This window comes from Phoenix dactylifera, chromosome 3 (assembly GCF_051530095.1).
Source record: "Phoenix dactylifera cultivar Ajwa chromosome 3, Ajwa_hap1_PhDact_Kaust_v1.1, whole genome shotgun sequence".
NCBI lineage: Eukaryota > Viridiplantae > Streptophyta > Magnoliopsida > Arecales > Arecaceae > Phoenix > Phoenix dactylifera.
The window spans coordinates 55,031,999-55,048,192 of record NC_143192.1 but is presented as its reverse complement, the minus strand read 5'-3'; the positions used below and the strand labels follow the sequence as shown (position 1 = coordinate 55,048,192).

Below are 16,194 nucleotides of genomic sequence, written 5' to 3'. Positions count from 1 at the left end.
TTCAGAAATTATATATACTTATGTACAGACTCTATACAAAAAAATAATATAGCTTGATATAGAATCACACTAACAATAGAAAATATTACTCGCTGATACAAGTTGTTATGTGATTCCTAAAATCATTTTAACATGATCAAGCTAATAAAAAATAATAATAGAGGTTGATACAGAATCACGTTATTTAAAAAAAAATATTATGGGCGATGCAGCTTGTTACATGATCCTTAAAATTATGCTAATATCGACATTTGTATTGAATTTCCTTCAATAGTAGATGCATCTGCTTTTGATGGCATTGTGAGATAACATAACTCGAAGCCAAAAGTTTTTATTTCTTAATATTTTGGCTGATCACTCTCTCCTCCGTTATCATTATAACAATTTCATGAGATGTTATTCTTAGGGTGAGGCTCATTTTTGTTACAATATTTCTTATTCTTCTTTTGTTATTATCTTATTTTTGTTATTCTTGAGATGTTTTTCTCTCCTCCATTTTACCTTGATTTGCCTAACATTGCTATATAAGACTTTCCTGCAAGGGGAGAGTAGCCGGGGGGAAATAAATGAAGAAAATTTCAAAAGTTGAAAATGATAGATAAAAAGTAAGACGGGAGAAATATATTATTTTGTTGCTAACTATAGATAAAAAAATAAAAATAGACCATTATAATTGTTCAAATGCCTTTAAAAGCATGTCTATGAGCCTTTATTACTTGCCTCTAATTATTACAATGTTTGCCATTTTAATTAAGGATGTTTTTTATCAGAAAAGATAAAAATAATATTTCATTATGTGAATAGTATCGATGTTATATAATTTAATATATATAATTGAAACTTTTAGAGTTGGTTATGTGAAGCTAGACTCCATAATAAAATTCCATTGGATTCACGAACTAAATACATATGGTCTCGTGAATATAGTATTTTTCTTGTCGTAAAGAACAACACCATCGAATCTGTCTCCTTTTCTCCCATAAATATGATATTTTTTTCTCTTAAAAAAAATCTATGATGAACTATCTCTCTATATCTCTCTCTCAGATACTCTCTCCCTTGGTCCCACTCCCTCTATATTTTTTCTTTGGACACATGCACATCACATGCAAAACACTGGTAATATATAATTTCTATTAGTATCTACTAATTGATAAGTCATACTCCCATCGTAGTTGTGTATGTTCATGCTCGAGATCATCATGAGCAGCTTTAATCCTTTGATGCAAATTTTTATAATACTTCTTATCTTCAAAATTAAAATCTTCAATTTCAAAGTTAAACCTCCTCTTCAAATTGTTTATTTCCAATCCTGTAGCATTTTCATCCGACTCATTTCAATCTTTTTCGAAACGTCCTCAAATCCTAACAACCTCAGATGACACATCTTTACATCCTAGCATAATTTCTGTATAAGATCTAAGACAACCAGTAGCTCCGATCTCCATCCCATAAAGCGGTAGACCTAATTTATCAGTGATTTCTTGTAACCTGACCTTCAACCAAATTTTTTATGTTTTTCATTTCTACAATTTTACTTAACTAAAAAATTAGCTATCAAACAACAACCAAACATTTAAAAAAAACAATAACAATTTTTGGTGCATTGAGACTATATCTAACTCAAAAGAATTAGCATTAAATCATATTAACATTTAATCTTTAAAATATAATAAATAAAAAAATGCAATAACAAAATTCTATACATTTGAGATATGTGCAACCCTTCTACGAATTCATGTTAAAATATACTATTAACAATTGAAATTTAAAATGAACAGGAAAATACAATTTCCAATTCAAACTTATAAAATTTTTTGTTGCATCTAGATGATATCTAGCTCGAGAGAATCAGTATTAAATCATAGTAGCATTAAATCTTAATTACATAATAAATAAAAAAATTGCAATAGCTAGATTCTATAGCTCCGAGATTTGTGCGACAACTATACAAATTTATACTTAAACAAATTATTAATGACTGAATTTTCAAATAAGAAGCAAAATATGATTTCCAATTCAAAATTCAAATGCATTAACAAAATTCTATACATTCGAGATTTGGCTAACTATTTTATGCATCGATGTTTAAATAAACTATTAACAATCAAAATTTAGAATGAGTGGAAAAATATAACTTTCAATTTCAAATTATAATTTGTTGCATGTAGATGATATTTAACTAAAAAAAATCAGTATTAAATCATACTAACATTAAATCTTGAATATACAATAAATTAAAAAAAATGCAATAGCTAAATCCCATAGCTCCAAGATTTGTGCAGAAACTATATGCATTTATATTTAAATAAATTATTAACGACTAAATTTTTAAATAAGAAGCAAAATACGGTTTACAAATTTGAACCAACATAAGCATGCAACTAAAGCTTCTCTTTCGATGATAATGTAAATTTTTGATTTGTCTAGAGAGTGCTCTTTCACCAAATAAAAAGAATAAGTGCAAGCTTGGCATGGCTTGTCCTAATGAATTGGTCTAGTTAGATTAGTTGGAAATTATAGTCACCTATTTTGTTGGTCACACGTGCAGCTTCATATGTAATTTTTGATCTAGTTAATGTACTCTACATAGATCTATGTTCTAGAGTAACAAGTGTTATGGTTGACTTCAATACTTATTGTACTTTAAACTCCCAGTAGATTATTAAATTGAATTAAGTACCTCCATTTTATTTTACCTGAGTTACATCTTACCAAGTTTTAGGCAGCCCCTTAGCCAGGGTGCCTGAAACGAAGTTCCATTGTTTGATTGGCCTAGGCAACTTCACTGCCAATAGGCAAGCACGTAAAAGGTCTTCATATTGTTTCCTTGGCATTTCAAAAATTGGCTCAAACTCTAGCTTGCAATGTGATTAGCCATAGGGGGTCTTCCCTGTACTAATTTTAAATCTGACATATACAAGTATCTAAAATCTATCCAACAAATAACTGACGTGGGTTTAAACACAAACCTGCACGGATCCTCACATATTTTTCCTATTCAAATCTTGACGTCGTTGTCAGGTTAAGGGTTCAAATCTATTCAAATCTAATTACAAACAGCACGATCGGCTCGTGGTCAGTCCCAATGGATTCGTGCTGTAGTATTTCCTAGTCCACATAAGTTATGGATCGGATCCGCTTTGATATAATTTGTAACAATTTATGATCTTGCCCAAAATGTCTAGCCGGAAAATATTATTTGGGTTATTTGATCATGTATAAGTATTTAAGATCTATCCAGCGAATAATCGATGTGAGACTAAATACGCATCTGTATGTATCCTCACAGTAACTAATCATTTCTATAACTATAATATTTTTTTCCCCTAAAAAGGTAATTAATCTATGCTGTATCTCTTGACACCGTGACTGCTCTTCTAAAAACAAACGGTTTGGCTTTCAGAAACCCGAGTCTTCTGGTTTCTGAAAGCTTTCAATCCTATCGGCCTGTTGAATTTGTTCTTCGGCAGCTTCCAAGCTTATCCTATTGTCCTAAACCAAGGCTATCATATTTGACCGCAGCCTTTTATAGTATAACTTCGTTTATTTGAAACCATTTTTTTTCCAACCTTTGTGAATTGGACAGAGTCAAGTAAAATCTGTTGCCCACTATTTCTTAGCCGGTTCTCCAACGGGACTGCTTTAACACTCGTGCCACTATTTGTTAGCCGGTGGGAACTCCGTGGAACAATCCGAACACCGGCTTCCTCCCCACCTTCACCCCGCTCTCATCTCCCTCCCCACTCCATCCCTACGTCCTACAGTACCGAAACCATCTTCTCCACCGCCACCTCGGCGTCCCTCCCTATCCTAGCTTCTTTCCACGCCATCTCCTCCCTCCGCCAGACCTCCTCCATCTTCGCCGCCTGAAACCATCTCCGTCACCTTCCCTCACCGCCCCCACTTCTCGTCATCCTCCTCCTCCAAACGCTACCTACGGAGTTCTCACTCTCCCTCCCTACCCCAACATCTTCTCACCCCATCTCCCTCACCTACCAGACCCCCTCCATTTCCTCCGACCGAACCCATCTCCGGCACCTACCCTCCCATCTCCGACCGAAGCCATCGAGGTCTCCATCACCGGCGCTCTCCACCACCCGCCTGAACTCCGGCAACGTCGGCTTCCGTGGAGGTGCGCCGCCGTCGGTGAAGCAGAGCCCTCCACCACCCGGTTGAATCGCCCCCGCCACCGGATCGCTCTGAGATTCGTGCAAGTATTTCCCTCAATCTCACTTTCCTCTCATCTCCCTCCATATATAGGATCCATCCCCCGCTCCCAACCGGATCACTTTGAGATCATTGCCAAGGTAGCCTAACCCATTGAGCTCTTGGAAACATTCCAGAGAGCTCCGATTTGTTCTCTCACCCACCCTCTTTGGATCGCTTCGAGATCTGTGTTGATATTTTCCTCACATCTGCCAACCTCTTCCTGACACCAGATTGCTTTCAGATCCATGCCGATACAACCTAACCTATTGAGCTCTCTGGAACATTCGAAATAGTTTCGGTTTGTTCCCTCGCCCACCCCTCCCGGATTGCTTTGCGATCCGCGTCGGTATTTTCCACTCTTATGGGATCACTTTGAGATCCGTACCCGCTCCTTATATTGGCTACAACAGTGCTCTGAACTTTATACCGGTACGCTGTCCCCCTACCATCCAATCACTTTGAAATCTGCGCCGGTATAAGTTCAAATTTTTGAGCTCTCTGAAATGCCAGAGTTCCAGCTCATTTCCTCTCTCGCCCTTTTCTGAGATCCGTACCGATACGTTGATCCACCTCTTGTCGTCGGATCGCATTGAGATCTATGCCGGTATAACTTAAAATCTGTGATCTCTATGGTATTTCAGACAGATCCCAAGAAGGTCTAGTTCATTTCTTCTTAAGTGTTCGCCTCCAAACACTCTACCTTGCTATCGTACATCGCATTTCCATCTTCTCACGCTGCTTCAACTCATTTCCTCTCACATCCTCTCCTTTCCTCCCTCCTTCAAACCTTACTCTTTGCTATCGTACCTCACACTTCCATCTCCTGATGCTGCCCTCCTTCCTTCTCCCCTTCCTTTATCGCGCATGCAGAATGGAAAGAGGATGGCCGTCATGGCAACCCCCCAATGTTCCAACCCAAAAAAAAGGAGAAGCAGAGAAGAAAACTTACATTTTAGGTCAGCAATGTCCTCCTTTTCTCAAATGATGATGGCGAGAAGAGGATGATTGCATGTCTCCTGCAGCAACCCCCTTATACCTATTGAGAAGGGGACATAGGAGGGGAGAAAGAGGCTACGGTCACAATGCTTTCTAGGCAACAACATATAACGTCGCAGCAATCTCCACATCTCACTGCGGCCATGATGACAAAGTGACCGCACCTGCAGCAGGCATGGCGACGTGATGGCATACACCAGCCTGCGAGCGGAACGACACAATCATGCATGCATGTAGAGTGATATTTTTTGGTTTTTTTCTCTGCCTTCTGTTTTCTTTTTTTGTTTCAGAGGCTACACATTTTGGAGGACAAGCAGGTAGATCACTATTCATTAAAATAGGTACGGAACAGGAGAGACATTTCACAGTTTATTTATTGAGATGGGTACTGTTTCGTCAATTTTTTTCTCTATTTTGTTTTTTTCTTGTTTCCGTATCCGGAGGCAAGACAGACGGATCATGATTCAATTAAGATAGGTACGAAGTAGCGGAGGTGTTTTCCAGTTCAATCATTAAGACAGATACTATTTTTTTTTTCAGACTAGGGTACAGAGTGATCTTCTTTGAACGGCACCGCGTGGGTATGGTTCAGAGCAACCTCCTTCAATGGATGGCACTGTGTGGGGATTTTCAATGCCAGACATCTGGGTAAACTTTAGTCCGGTATTTATTATTTTCAGAGACCCCCGGGCTCTCTTGTATAGATTTTAGCTGTAGTTTTTCATTGGTTTTGAGTAGTGAAGCTTAGTTGCTGAAAAACACCATTTGATTGGGAAATCTTTTGATCCGTACTTGCCCTCGAGTCAACTCTCATGACCCGACTTGATCTCACATGGTTAACTCAGGCCTACAACCTGATTTGATTGAACCCATATGACTGATGAATTACCATGGGGGAAAATCTAATCTTCACTCCAAAAAGATCCTGGCCCAGACCCAGACCAGACTAAGGCTCTGGACGGTGGAGATCAAAATATTTTGCTGTCTGCTGTGCCTGTGATTGCAGCTGATCTGATCGGACCATCCGGGTCCAACCGCGTAAGTCTTCGTTCTCCGGTGGGCCCCTATCTCCCGTCCCGCAGTGGTTAACTGCCCTCCCCGCGTTCGTAATTTTCATCGAGTCAATTATAAAAATCTTTCTTTAACTACACAAAATAAATAGGATTTTTTCTCGGGATCTCCAACGATCACGATCCACAAGCTTCTTCTTCTCGTCTTCCATCTCTTGCCACCAAAGCCCCGATTCTCATCTTCGATTTTTCCCAAGAAGATGAACATTTTCTCGAAGAAACCAACATCCAGAGGTTTCCGTCTCTCCTTCCCATCCGCCTGTTCTTCTTGAATTATATGTAATTTTAATGAATTTTCCATTAATTTTTGTGTTCTTGGATTGTGTTTGCTTCCCCCTTTTTTCGATCTGTGCTAAGAATTCTAGGGTCTTCTCGCTCCCTCATATGATCAATTTATCGAGTTTACCTTGCAAGATTTCCCGATGAAAAATTCAATTCGATAAATGATTGTTTTGGGGTCTTGAGTTCATCGTGATGCACATTTAATGTGTCTTTTTTAAAATTTTACGCCGTAGTTTCATAGATTGCAATTTTGTTGCTACCTTGATGTGTTTCCTCGAGTTTCTTTCGTTTGGTTTGTATAAAATTCTTAATGCGTTGATAGTTCGATAGTTTATTTCTCGATTTTTTTACATTTACTTTAATTCATGTTTATACATCTGAATAAGTTCTATTTTGCTTGACAACAGATGCGCTTCGAGCAAGCAAGCGAGAAATGTCACATGCCACAAGAGGTATGTATGATTCTAGCTTAACTGAAGTGTCTATATATTGGCGCTTCCAAGCCTGGTGTTTTAAGAAGAATCTCTGAATTGCTTAGTTTTTGTTGCTTGCTGTAGAGAAAGAAGGAGAGAGTAAATGTTTCATATGAGAGTCTACTTACTTTATTTGTTCAATTTTAACACTAACAAGCATACGACTATGAGCTAGTAAAAGAAAGGCACTGCAGAGACGTACAATAAAACACGAGTTAGGTATTTTAGAATTCAGATATCACAGATCATTATCATCGGTATGCAACCTCAGTATAAAAGGACCATCACTAACATATAATTTAGCTGAGATCATAAACCTTTCAAAATTCAAATGATAAGGAATTAAACTTCACAATGAAGTTTTGGAAGAACATTTTACAATCAGCCAATTTTTGATGAATCCATGTTAGCTGCATAATTCTTTTCAGCAACACATACCTCAGTATTTTGGCCTTCTCTTAATCGCAATGTTCTTTCCTATAGTTTCAGAGCATTAAGATCTTAATTGTTAGAAAAAGAGTGCGGGGTGGATTCAGGTGTGAAAGTGAAAAACTGGTACTGCCATAGTATGGGTGAGCTGGGGAAAGGATACCACTCATGCTTTGTTCATTGTTTTTGAGGGAAAAAAAATTCTGCTGCATGGTCAGCAAGATAACACCATCCACCTTTTTATCATATATGCAGTTGAGCCATCCGTAAGCTGGTCTGGCTAGGGGGCTCATTCATGCTCATATGTTAGAAAAGGCCAGATTCAATGCCAGATTCAAAACCCACACTTTGACGCATGTTTTTGAACAAGCCAACAAGCTAAGGCCTGGACAGTGTCCTGCTTGCAACAATAAGTACAAGCTCAGGCCCAGTTTGAGAATTATCCTGTCCAAGTGGCTCGTGAACCAAACTTGAACTGCTTATAGCTGATCTTGCCTTTGGGTCAACCCAGGCTTGAACACACTTTTAGCTGAACCAAGTTGAGCTTGAACAACCCAATGCTCTGCTTTGCGCAGCTAATCTCCTAGACAGCTTTATACCTCAAAACACTAGTGGACCAAAATTCATCATTTCTGATTCTTCTAAACCATGAATCATATCGCATACTAGTTTCTTGCAATTAAAAGCACATCATTTGTTAAAGTGTTACAATTTGGAGATCATATTTTGGAATTGAATAGTTTTAGTTTGAATGAATGTTTGTTTTTGATAAGATTATGTACTTAGTGCCCTTTTGAAATACTTGGTAATATTTAATTTGTTAAAGCCATTTTGCCCAGTGACTAGTGCCCTTTTGAAATACTTGGAAATATTTAATTTGTTAGAGCTATTTTGCCTAGTGACTAGCATACTCAAGATAATACTACACACTACGATGTGGGGCTTGCCATTTAAATTTTCTTCAGGCTCTATTTGGTTGCTGGGAAATGGAAGACAGAAAAGAGTTAAAAAGGATGGAGTATGCCTATATTGATGCATTCCCATCCTCATTTTCATTTCCTTTTCCTTATTTATATACCATCCAGATGTAGGCAAAGAACAAGCCACTTTCATGCTACTCAATTATACAAACAATTAGCTGGTTTATGACTGTTTCACTGACCTTAGCTCATCATTTGCTGCCTATATTTGTTGCATTAAATGTTTGACAAATTTATCAAGATTTCACTAGCTTCCTGCTGCTGACTCTTGTTTGCTGCAACCATGTCTTCCTTTTGAAACTTCAATGATTCGGGACCATCATTGTTGATACTGATCTTGGCTTTAGGTTTTGCCAGGACTGGTTTTAGTTGTCTTTCATATTCTGCAAGAAAAGATTTGCAGCTGGATTCATTCTGTTTTGGATTTCTTTCAATAATTTTGTTATTGAAGTTAAGTGCTCTTATGCATATTCTAACCACCTCTATTGAAAATATTTCATGTTGTAGGGCTTGAGAGGGAGATCACAGCATTGCAGCTAGAGGTACATAAAGAATGTAGCTTGAACTGCAAGATAGTTTTGTTTTACCTCAGCATATTGGATGCTAAAGTCATTTCAAACTTAGTCACTTTGAGACAATACAAATATATCACCTAATTAGTTTAGACTTTAGGTACTGTTATTTCTGGTGAACTTGTACTGGTTTGCTTGTGATTGATTAAGTCTGGTAATTTCTAGAAAATACACTTTTTCAAAATTTTAAAACTCTTACTTTATTTATTTTTTACAGTAAGCTTACGCCTATTTTTCTTTCTTATTTGTGCTCATTGACTGCCTATCACATTGCATAGTTTGCTTCCTATGATCATACGGACTTCAGTCATATTTCTTATCAAGATATGTTTGGCAATCTATACTCTCAGTGTCATTTCTAATATAGTTAAAGAAAAGCTATTTTCATTAAACTAATTTAAGTCCTTTCATGAGCATAATTGCCTTTCCCTAATGTTTTGTTGCAATAAGATGAGTTCGTAGAACAGTTCACTTAATATATTACCTATAGATAGAATAACATTTTAATCTTGCAAGAAAATTAGAGCTGATGAAGATTTTTTTTTTCTTGTTTAGCTAGCAACTTTATTGGCGTAAAATATTCTATGTATCATGGATTGTAAAGTAATTAAGCATTTCCCGAGTTTTAAGATTCCCTAGACTGTTACATGATTGTAGTTAGGCCTCACACTAGCTAAGCATAATGGCAGGAAAAGAAGCTGGTTGCGGAGATAAAAAGGACAGCCAAAACTGGAAATGAGGTATGTTTCTTTATGTTAATTCCATTACTTGCAAAGTTTAAAGATTATACTATCGAATTCATCGCCGCCACTTACAAAGTTCATATGATATTTAAACAATGGCTTGATTACTTTGACTAAATGTTTGCAGGCTGCAACCAAAATTTTAGCCCATCAGCTTGTCAGATTAAGGCAACAAATTTCTAATTTACAAGGTAACCGAGCTCAGATGCGAGGTATAGCAACCCACACACAGGTAAACTAACAAGATCTCCCTTCCTTGTTAGTCATTGGCTTTCTTCCCTTTCATTTTGGCATCCATGCATTCTTATAAGTTTATCGTTTGATGTGGCAGGCAATGCATGCCAACACTTCAGTGGCTGCTGGCATGAAAGGTGCAAGCAAGGCAATGGGAGCTATGAATAAGGTCTAATACTGATTAATGATCATTTGCATAGTTAGAATAATTCATATTTTACCACTTTAAAAGATGTTCGTTGATTGTGATGGACATGTGAAATGAAGTGTGATATATATAGCTTTATATCCTATTTCTTTGCAAATTGTTTATCTCTTGCAGCAAATGGCGCCTGCGAAGCAAATGAAGATTATGCAAGAATTTCAAAAACAGTCAGCACAAATGGACATGACAGTAAGGCCACAACCATCCTTAAGTACATGACAGTTTCATTGATGACAATGATATTGTTCATTGCCACATATATGTCACCCTAGCTTGTGGCAGAGTTCTCAATTTTGGCCATTCTTAAGTGATGCATGATGTTACAACTATATACATATGTTGTCTTCCCAACAAAAGTGCTTTCATTTTTAAATGTGAACAAAACAGTTTTCCAATTTCTTTAGTTAGAAGGAAATGCATACTTTTGTATGCACCCACAGTCACACGCAAGCACATATAAATGCATATATATCCATTTAAATATACATATACATATACACATATTATATGTATGTTCATATTTGTGTATATCTGTGTTTATGCGAATGGTTTCCTCCAGTCTTACTTCTTGTTAAGAAGACCATCATTTGGGAATAGTTTTATGTTTGTGAATTTGCCCATTGTTGCTTAAGATAGCCTTTCCTAAATCATTTTGCATTGGTTGCTAGCTATTTCTGGTCTTTCTTGTCAAGATAGTGGATGACCTTGTCCAATGTCTATGCATTAAGATACGCAAAAGGGCATTTCTTGGTTAGCTAGTAAAATCATGATACCTATACATATACATCTATGCAGAGTGAGATGATGGCAGACTCTGTTGACGACGTATTAGATAATGACGAAGCTGAAGAAGAAACTGAGGACCTAACAAATCAGGTAATGCTTCTAATACTGTCTCATAAAAAGTTCTGAAGAAAATGGTCGATATTTTAGCATCAATTTATTTTTAACCCCCATATATTCATCTTTTCTCATATTATTGTTTCTTGTTCGTTAGGTTCTAGATGAAATTGGTGTTGATATTGCATCACAGGTTTGATTTTCTTAATATCACTTCTGGGTTTCAAAGTTACCTTTTCTGCTTTGTTCTATAATTAAAGTTGACCTTCTTTGTGCTGAAAACTACTTAACAGTTATCATCAGCTCCCAAGGGAAAAAATACAGGGAAGAATGTTCAAAGTGCCGAAAGGTTTGACTACCTTGAATTTCTTTTTCTTACTTCTTTTTCTATCTTTGTTTTTCCATTATATGTGTTACTTTCTTGAGCCCATTTTGATGACATCATATACACATGGACAATAAATATGTTGTGCTAGATCCTTGGCAGAACCGCATTACCACAATGCAGTAAAATTGTAATCAATTTTCACTCACCCTTCGATCTTTGGACATATTCATGGCTTGCTAGCTCTGACTATAACCTGATACATTGATCCATTTCATTTAAGTGTAGCTGCATGGGTTCCTCATACAGGCTTCTTTGATGCAAATCTTTACAAATCTTGTTCTAAATTACAATAGATTTTTCTTCTCCTTCACACCATAATAATAACAACCATCAAGTGTTGTCCCAGGCATCTGGGATCAGATTTATGGATACCTGTTTGCCAATTATTCCTATCAGGAAAACTCAAGGTTTTATGCATTTTTTTCTGAATCCTTTCTCACATTTTTTATTTATAATAGCATAGGTCTTCCTTTCTCCATTCTTGGTGATTTAAGGGCTAGGTTTGGGATTTCTGGAACTTTGTTCTAGGACATGTATTCTGAAAATTGGAGAAGTTTATGGTTTTTCTTCCTCCCACTGAGTCTCCAATGCTTCATCTCCATTCCTCCCTCTCTAATCCCTTCTCCCATCCCATTTTTTCTCTTTCACATCTCCTGTCGTGCTCTTTTTATTTCCAATCTTGCTGTCTATAAGAGAAATTTTCAAATCTGACATGATCTGGAATTATTTCTGCACTTAAAAGTCTTTCTTTTGGCCTTATTGCCAAGTGGTCGCATTAGTGGTACTGGGGGAAGGTTAACCTCTGTTGTGTAGCCCAATATTGTTAGCAGACCTTGTTTGCCAAAGAAATAAATTATCATTAATTAAACATCATGCTAGAAGCAGCAGGTTTGGTTGTCTGTATCGACAAGTAACTTGTTATAAAAGCAGTGGTGCCTACAAGTCACTATGCAATTTAAATTGCATTTCTTTCATCCATTTCCATTGCATTATAAGTTGAAGCGGAAAAACTTGTGCCATTATCACGGAATACGAAGATACCGTTTCTATCTTTTCCATCTAGCATGGTGTTTCTGTAATATGTCTGATGTACCCCAAAGAAAAATCTGCACAAATGGCTAGATCTAATTGCATTAACAAAATAGTAAACATATTCTAACTTCTTTTATGCAACATGCGTATTTGTAATTTTTGTTATGAAGGCCCAGTCCAATTTTGAAATTCTTAAACCATATTTTAGTTTGCCGAGATTTGAAATTCCCGTGACTATTTCTATGCTCTCCCTTGGTTTACATTATATGCACAATTCATCTGATCTCATAGGCTTCGTGACCAAATGTTGAAATTATCTATATCTAATCATATAAATTCCAAAGTCCAAGGATTGGATCAAAAAATTATTACAGGATAACCTGCTTCAGTTGTAAAATTATTTGAAATTCCATGAAAATTTTGCTCTTCAAGTTTCATTAGAAGAAACCCACTGTCTTCATAGTACAATTTGACATGTTTAGACCCAAACTGGGACAGTGTGGTTGAGTGGGTTCACTAACACCAATTATATGAAGCATCTCTGAATCCTCTTGAACAGCCAGGTCAAGTTATGTTTTACGTTCCCAGTTGATCTCCTGCCCAACTCACATAACTCAAAAGTTGATCTGTCTTAATTGTTCAATTGGTGAGTTCTAGCTAGATTTTTGGACATGAGATTCGTCTTCCACTGTACTGACCTGTTTATACCATTGTCGAACCGTAAATTTCTCCCTTACTTTTTTGAAATCCCCTACATTTTTTTGTGATTTTTATTGTCTCTGCTTGTGGGTCAGCTACTTAGAAATTGAGACCAGCTTTCCCAAGTGTTTTATCATTATTATACTATATATGCGTGTATGTTTTATTATCTTGCCTAAATTTTTCTTTGATTTGCAGCTCGGAGATGGATGACCTTGAGAAGAGGTTGGCTGCAATCAGAAACTCATGAGTCGAGGACTCCATATATTAGTATTCAGATCTCATTTCCTCATTTACTCAGCACTTCATGAGGTTTATATGATATGTAGAGGTGAATGCACATTGTGCTCGAGATACCTGTGTCAATAGTTTCTAACTGCAAATTCATTGTGAGCATGGATGAATCAAGTGTTGGAATATGCTTGAACCTGCAGTTTTCCAATCAACTGGGTAAGCATGAGAAAAGATTGGTGGGATCAGATTGCAAGTTTGATAAATATTACAGGGCCATACATTGCTACTCCTTTTTGATCGGCCAGGAGGAATTGCATGAAACTTTGCAACTCTACTTTCATGTGAGAAAACTGGCTTCTTTGATTTGGATATAACCAGAGACTATATCCCAAAATTCCTTTCATATAATGGGCATAAAACCATGACACCTTGTGTACAAGAACATGGGTTAACCTGTAGCAGCTTCTCCCTCATTCAGTTATATGCTAGTTGATGTGGCTTTGTGAATAAGGCATGCCAAACTCATGCTTGCGAAAATTTACAGCTTAGAAAAACTTTGTAAATCCAAATCTGGAATCGAGTAAATTTATAACTGAGGCAAGAATTTATCATTTATAGCACAAATAACTTTAGGGCTTCTTTGGTACTTGGGACTGGTGTTTTACAAGCCCGATCGACCCACTTGGCTCATGACCTGAGTCTACATGGACTGGGTTAACCCAACTTGCAGATAAGCAAATCCTGAGAACTTATACATGTTGGTATCCATCCAACTTCATTTCCATCAATACCTCATATAACCGAACATCCAATTTTATTGGCAATTTTCGCTCCGCCTTATATAACTTTAATGAACTTTAAGGTAAAATAAGCAACAATGTATTAAGTAGTTAAATATTTGATTTATATCACTATGTATATGCATAGTATTAATATCTGATTTGTATCTGTAATTGTTTGCAGTAAATAGAAACTTCATCCGATCAATAGCTCTATCCATATTTGTCGACTAAAAGTGGATAACAATATAAATATATAGATATCTAATCTACCGTTGGTCTATTTTCAACCCTAATTGAGCTATCCAGTTTGAGTTGTAATCTCTCCAAATGGATTACTTTATTAAGGTACTTAAGCTAAGCTGCGAACTATACTTATTGATTTATTTATTGAGGTGTTAGGAAAAATAAATGGAAAAATTATTTTTTTCGTAGTTTACTCTTTAGAATTGGGGTTCAACTTTAGACCCAGTAAAAACTTGCCATCTAACTTTTCAATTCTTTTTTATTATCATTTTTGTTATTGATGCCATTGATGCTTGCTATCTTGCCATCCCAAGTCTACTCATCCCCCGCAGTTTAGTATTTTTTCTATAAAAAAAAGCTAGCACAAGTAGAAGCATGCTAAATATTGAAGTGAGGCCAAGATTGAGCAATAGTCTTTTATATCGATATAAATTTCCATTTTGTCAATTGGCACCTTCTCATAATTTATCGTTGATTTTTACTACTATGGTATTACTATATTTGTTTAAGAATTTCCTGTTTTCATAGTAGATTGAGTGGTGTATCCTTCAATTATATTTAGAACTTGTTACTCTATATAATGATTGAAGAACTTGGGGAATTTATAATTTTAGTTGAAAATCAATTGGAGATAATTAATATGGCATGTCTTGCAAGAGTATTAATAGAAAAAATTTCCGTTCTTTCTTTTTTCTTTGCAAAGTGAGGTAGCAAAAGTCTATAATTTTTTATGGTATAAGTATGACATTTAAAGTCGATTATCATTAAAATATTTTCTTTATTTTTTATAGTTTTGTTTATCTTGAAATGTATTTTATTATTTTAAAAATTATTTATTTGTGATAACATGAGTTAATGAGTCATCAACCACATGAACCGTTGGCAGCAACTTGAACTACAAAATTGGTTGATGTTTGAGTAGAGTGTTTAGTGAGAAGAGAATTCTGAAGTAGATATATTGTAGATTAAGCCCTCCGACTTAATAGATTTGTGCCTTATCATTCTCTAAAATATCTGGCAGATGGTATATAATGTATAATTTTTTATTGCCATCTATATCTATCAAGAAGACAATAAACAAGCATATTGGGCTGCGAGTAGAGGAGTTAATGAAGAATTCTCCAATACCAACAATATCACTTTCTACTCTTTCCTCTCCACCATGGATACCATTTATTTTCATTTTTGAGGTTACTTGACCTCACAATGATACCAAAATAATGACTAATTTTATTGGAAACCGATTAATCTCAAGTCAAATAGAAAATATCATGGTATTTTCTTCAATTATAGAACCTATTTAGATTGATGGAGACGGTATATGTGTGAGATACGATCTCTACCAATAACGATCACTACTCCATTATTGATAAAAATATCATTATTGGGATGCAATCTAAAAAATAATTTTTGAATATCAACTTTGTCAAATTACTGAGGCATAGATTATAGAATGATCGACATTACTTGGATGTACAATCGATCAATATATTTCTCATTTCATCTCTACAAAAGTCGACCTTTTCAAAGGGTTTCCCTTTTAAAGAATAGAAACTTAAGTTAAAACAACATCCATACTGCACAAGATTTTAAGAAATATTGATATATATATATATTTATATATATATATATATATATCTCTTATGCAAATCCTCAAAATATATATAATTTTATGCAAGAGTAAGATCATTTTCTTTTTTCCCAACTTATAGTGAGCAAACCATGCATGGGAACATGGCACTGCAGTTGTATAAATTTAACATAAATTGCACAAATATAA

At 35.9% G+C, this 16,194-nt stretch overlaps 1 protein-coding gene across 2 annotated transcripts; it reads left to right on the top strand.

Annotated features, from left to right (window-relative positions):
• Positions 1-6,351: 6,351 nt before the first annotated feature.
• LOC103717601 (vacuolar protein sorting-associated protein 2 homolog 3-like) lies at positions 6,352-13,723 on the top strand. 2 transcript variants are annotated; one of them, XM_039116709.3, is made up of 11 exons: positions 6,352-6,512; positions 6,968-7,012; positions 8,950-8,984; positions 9,704-9,754; positions 9,885-9,989; positions 10,089-10,160; positions 10,314-10,385; positions 10,992-11,072; positions 11,194-11,229; positions 11,330-11,385; positions 13,354-13,723. In XM_039116709.3, the coding sequence occupies exons 1-11, from the start codon at positions 6,479-6,481 to the stop codon at positions 13,403-13,405; spliced, it is 639 nt and encodes a 212-aa protein (XP_038972637.2). In that variant the 5' UTR covers positions 6,352-6,478; the 3' UTR covers positions 13,406-13,723. The 2 variants fall into 2 exon arrangements, with proteins under 2 accessions (XP_038972637.2, XP_088575321.2); XM_088719195.2 differs by having other exon boundaries at positions 6,419-6,557; positions 13,354-13,677.
• The last annotated feature ends 2,471 nt before the right edge of the window (positions 13,724-16,194 follow it).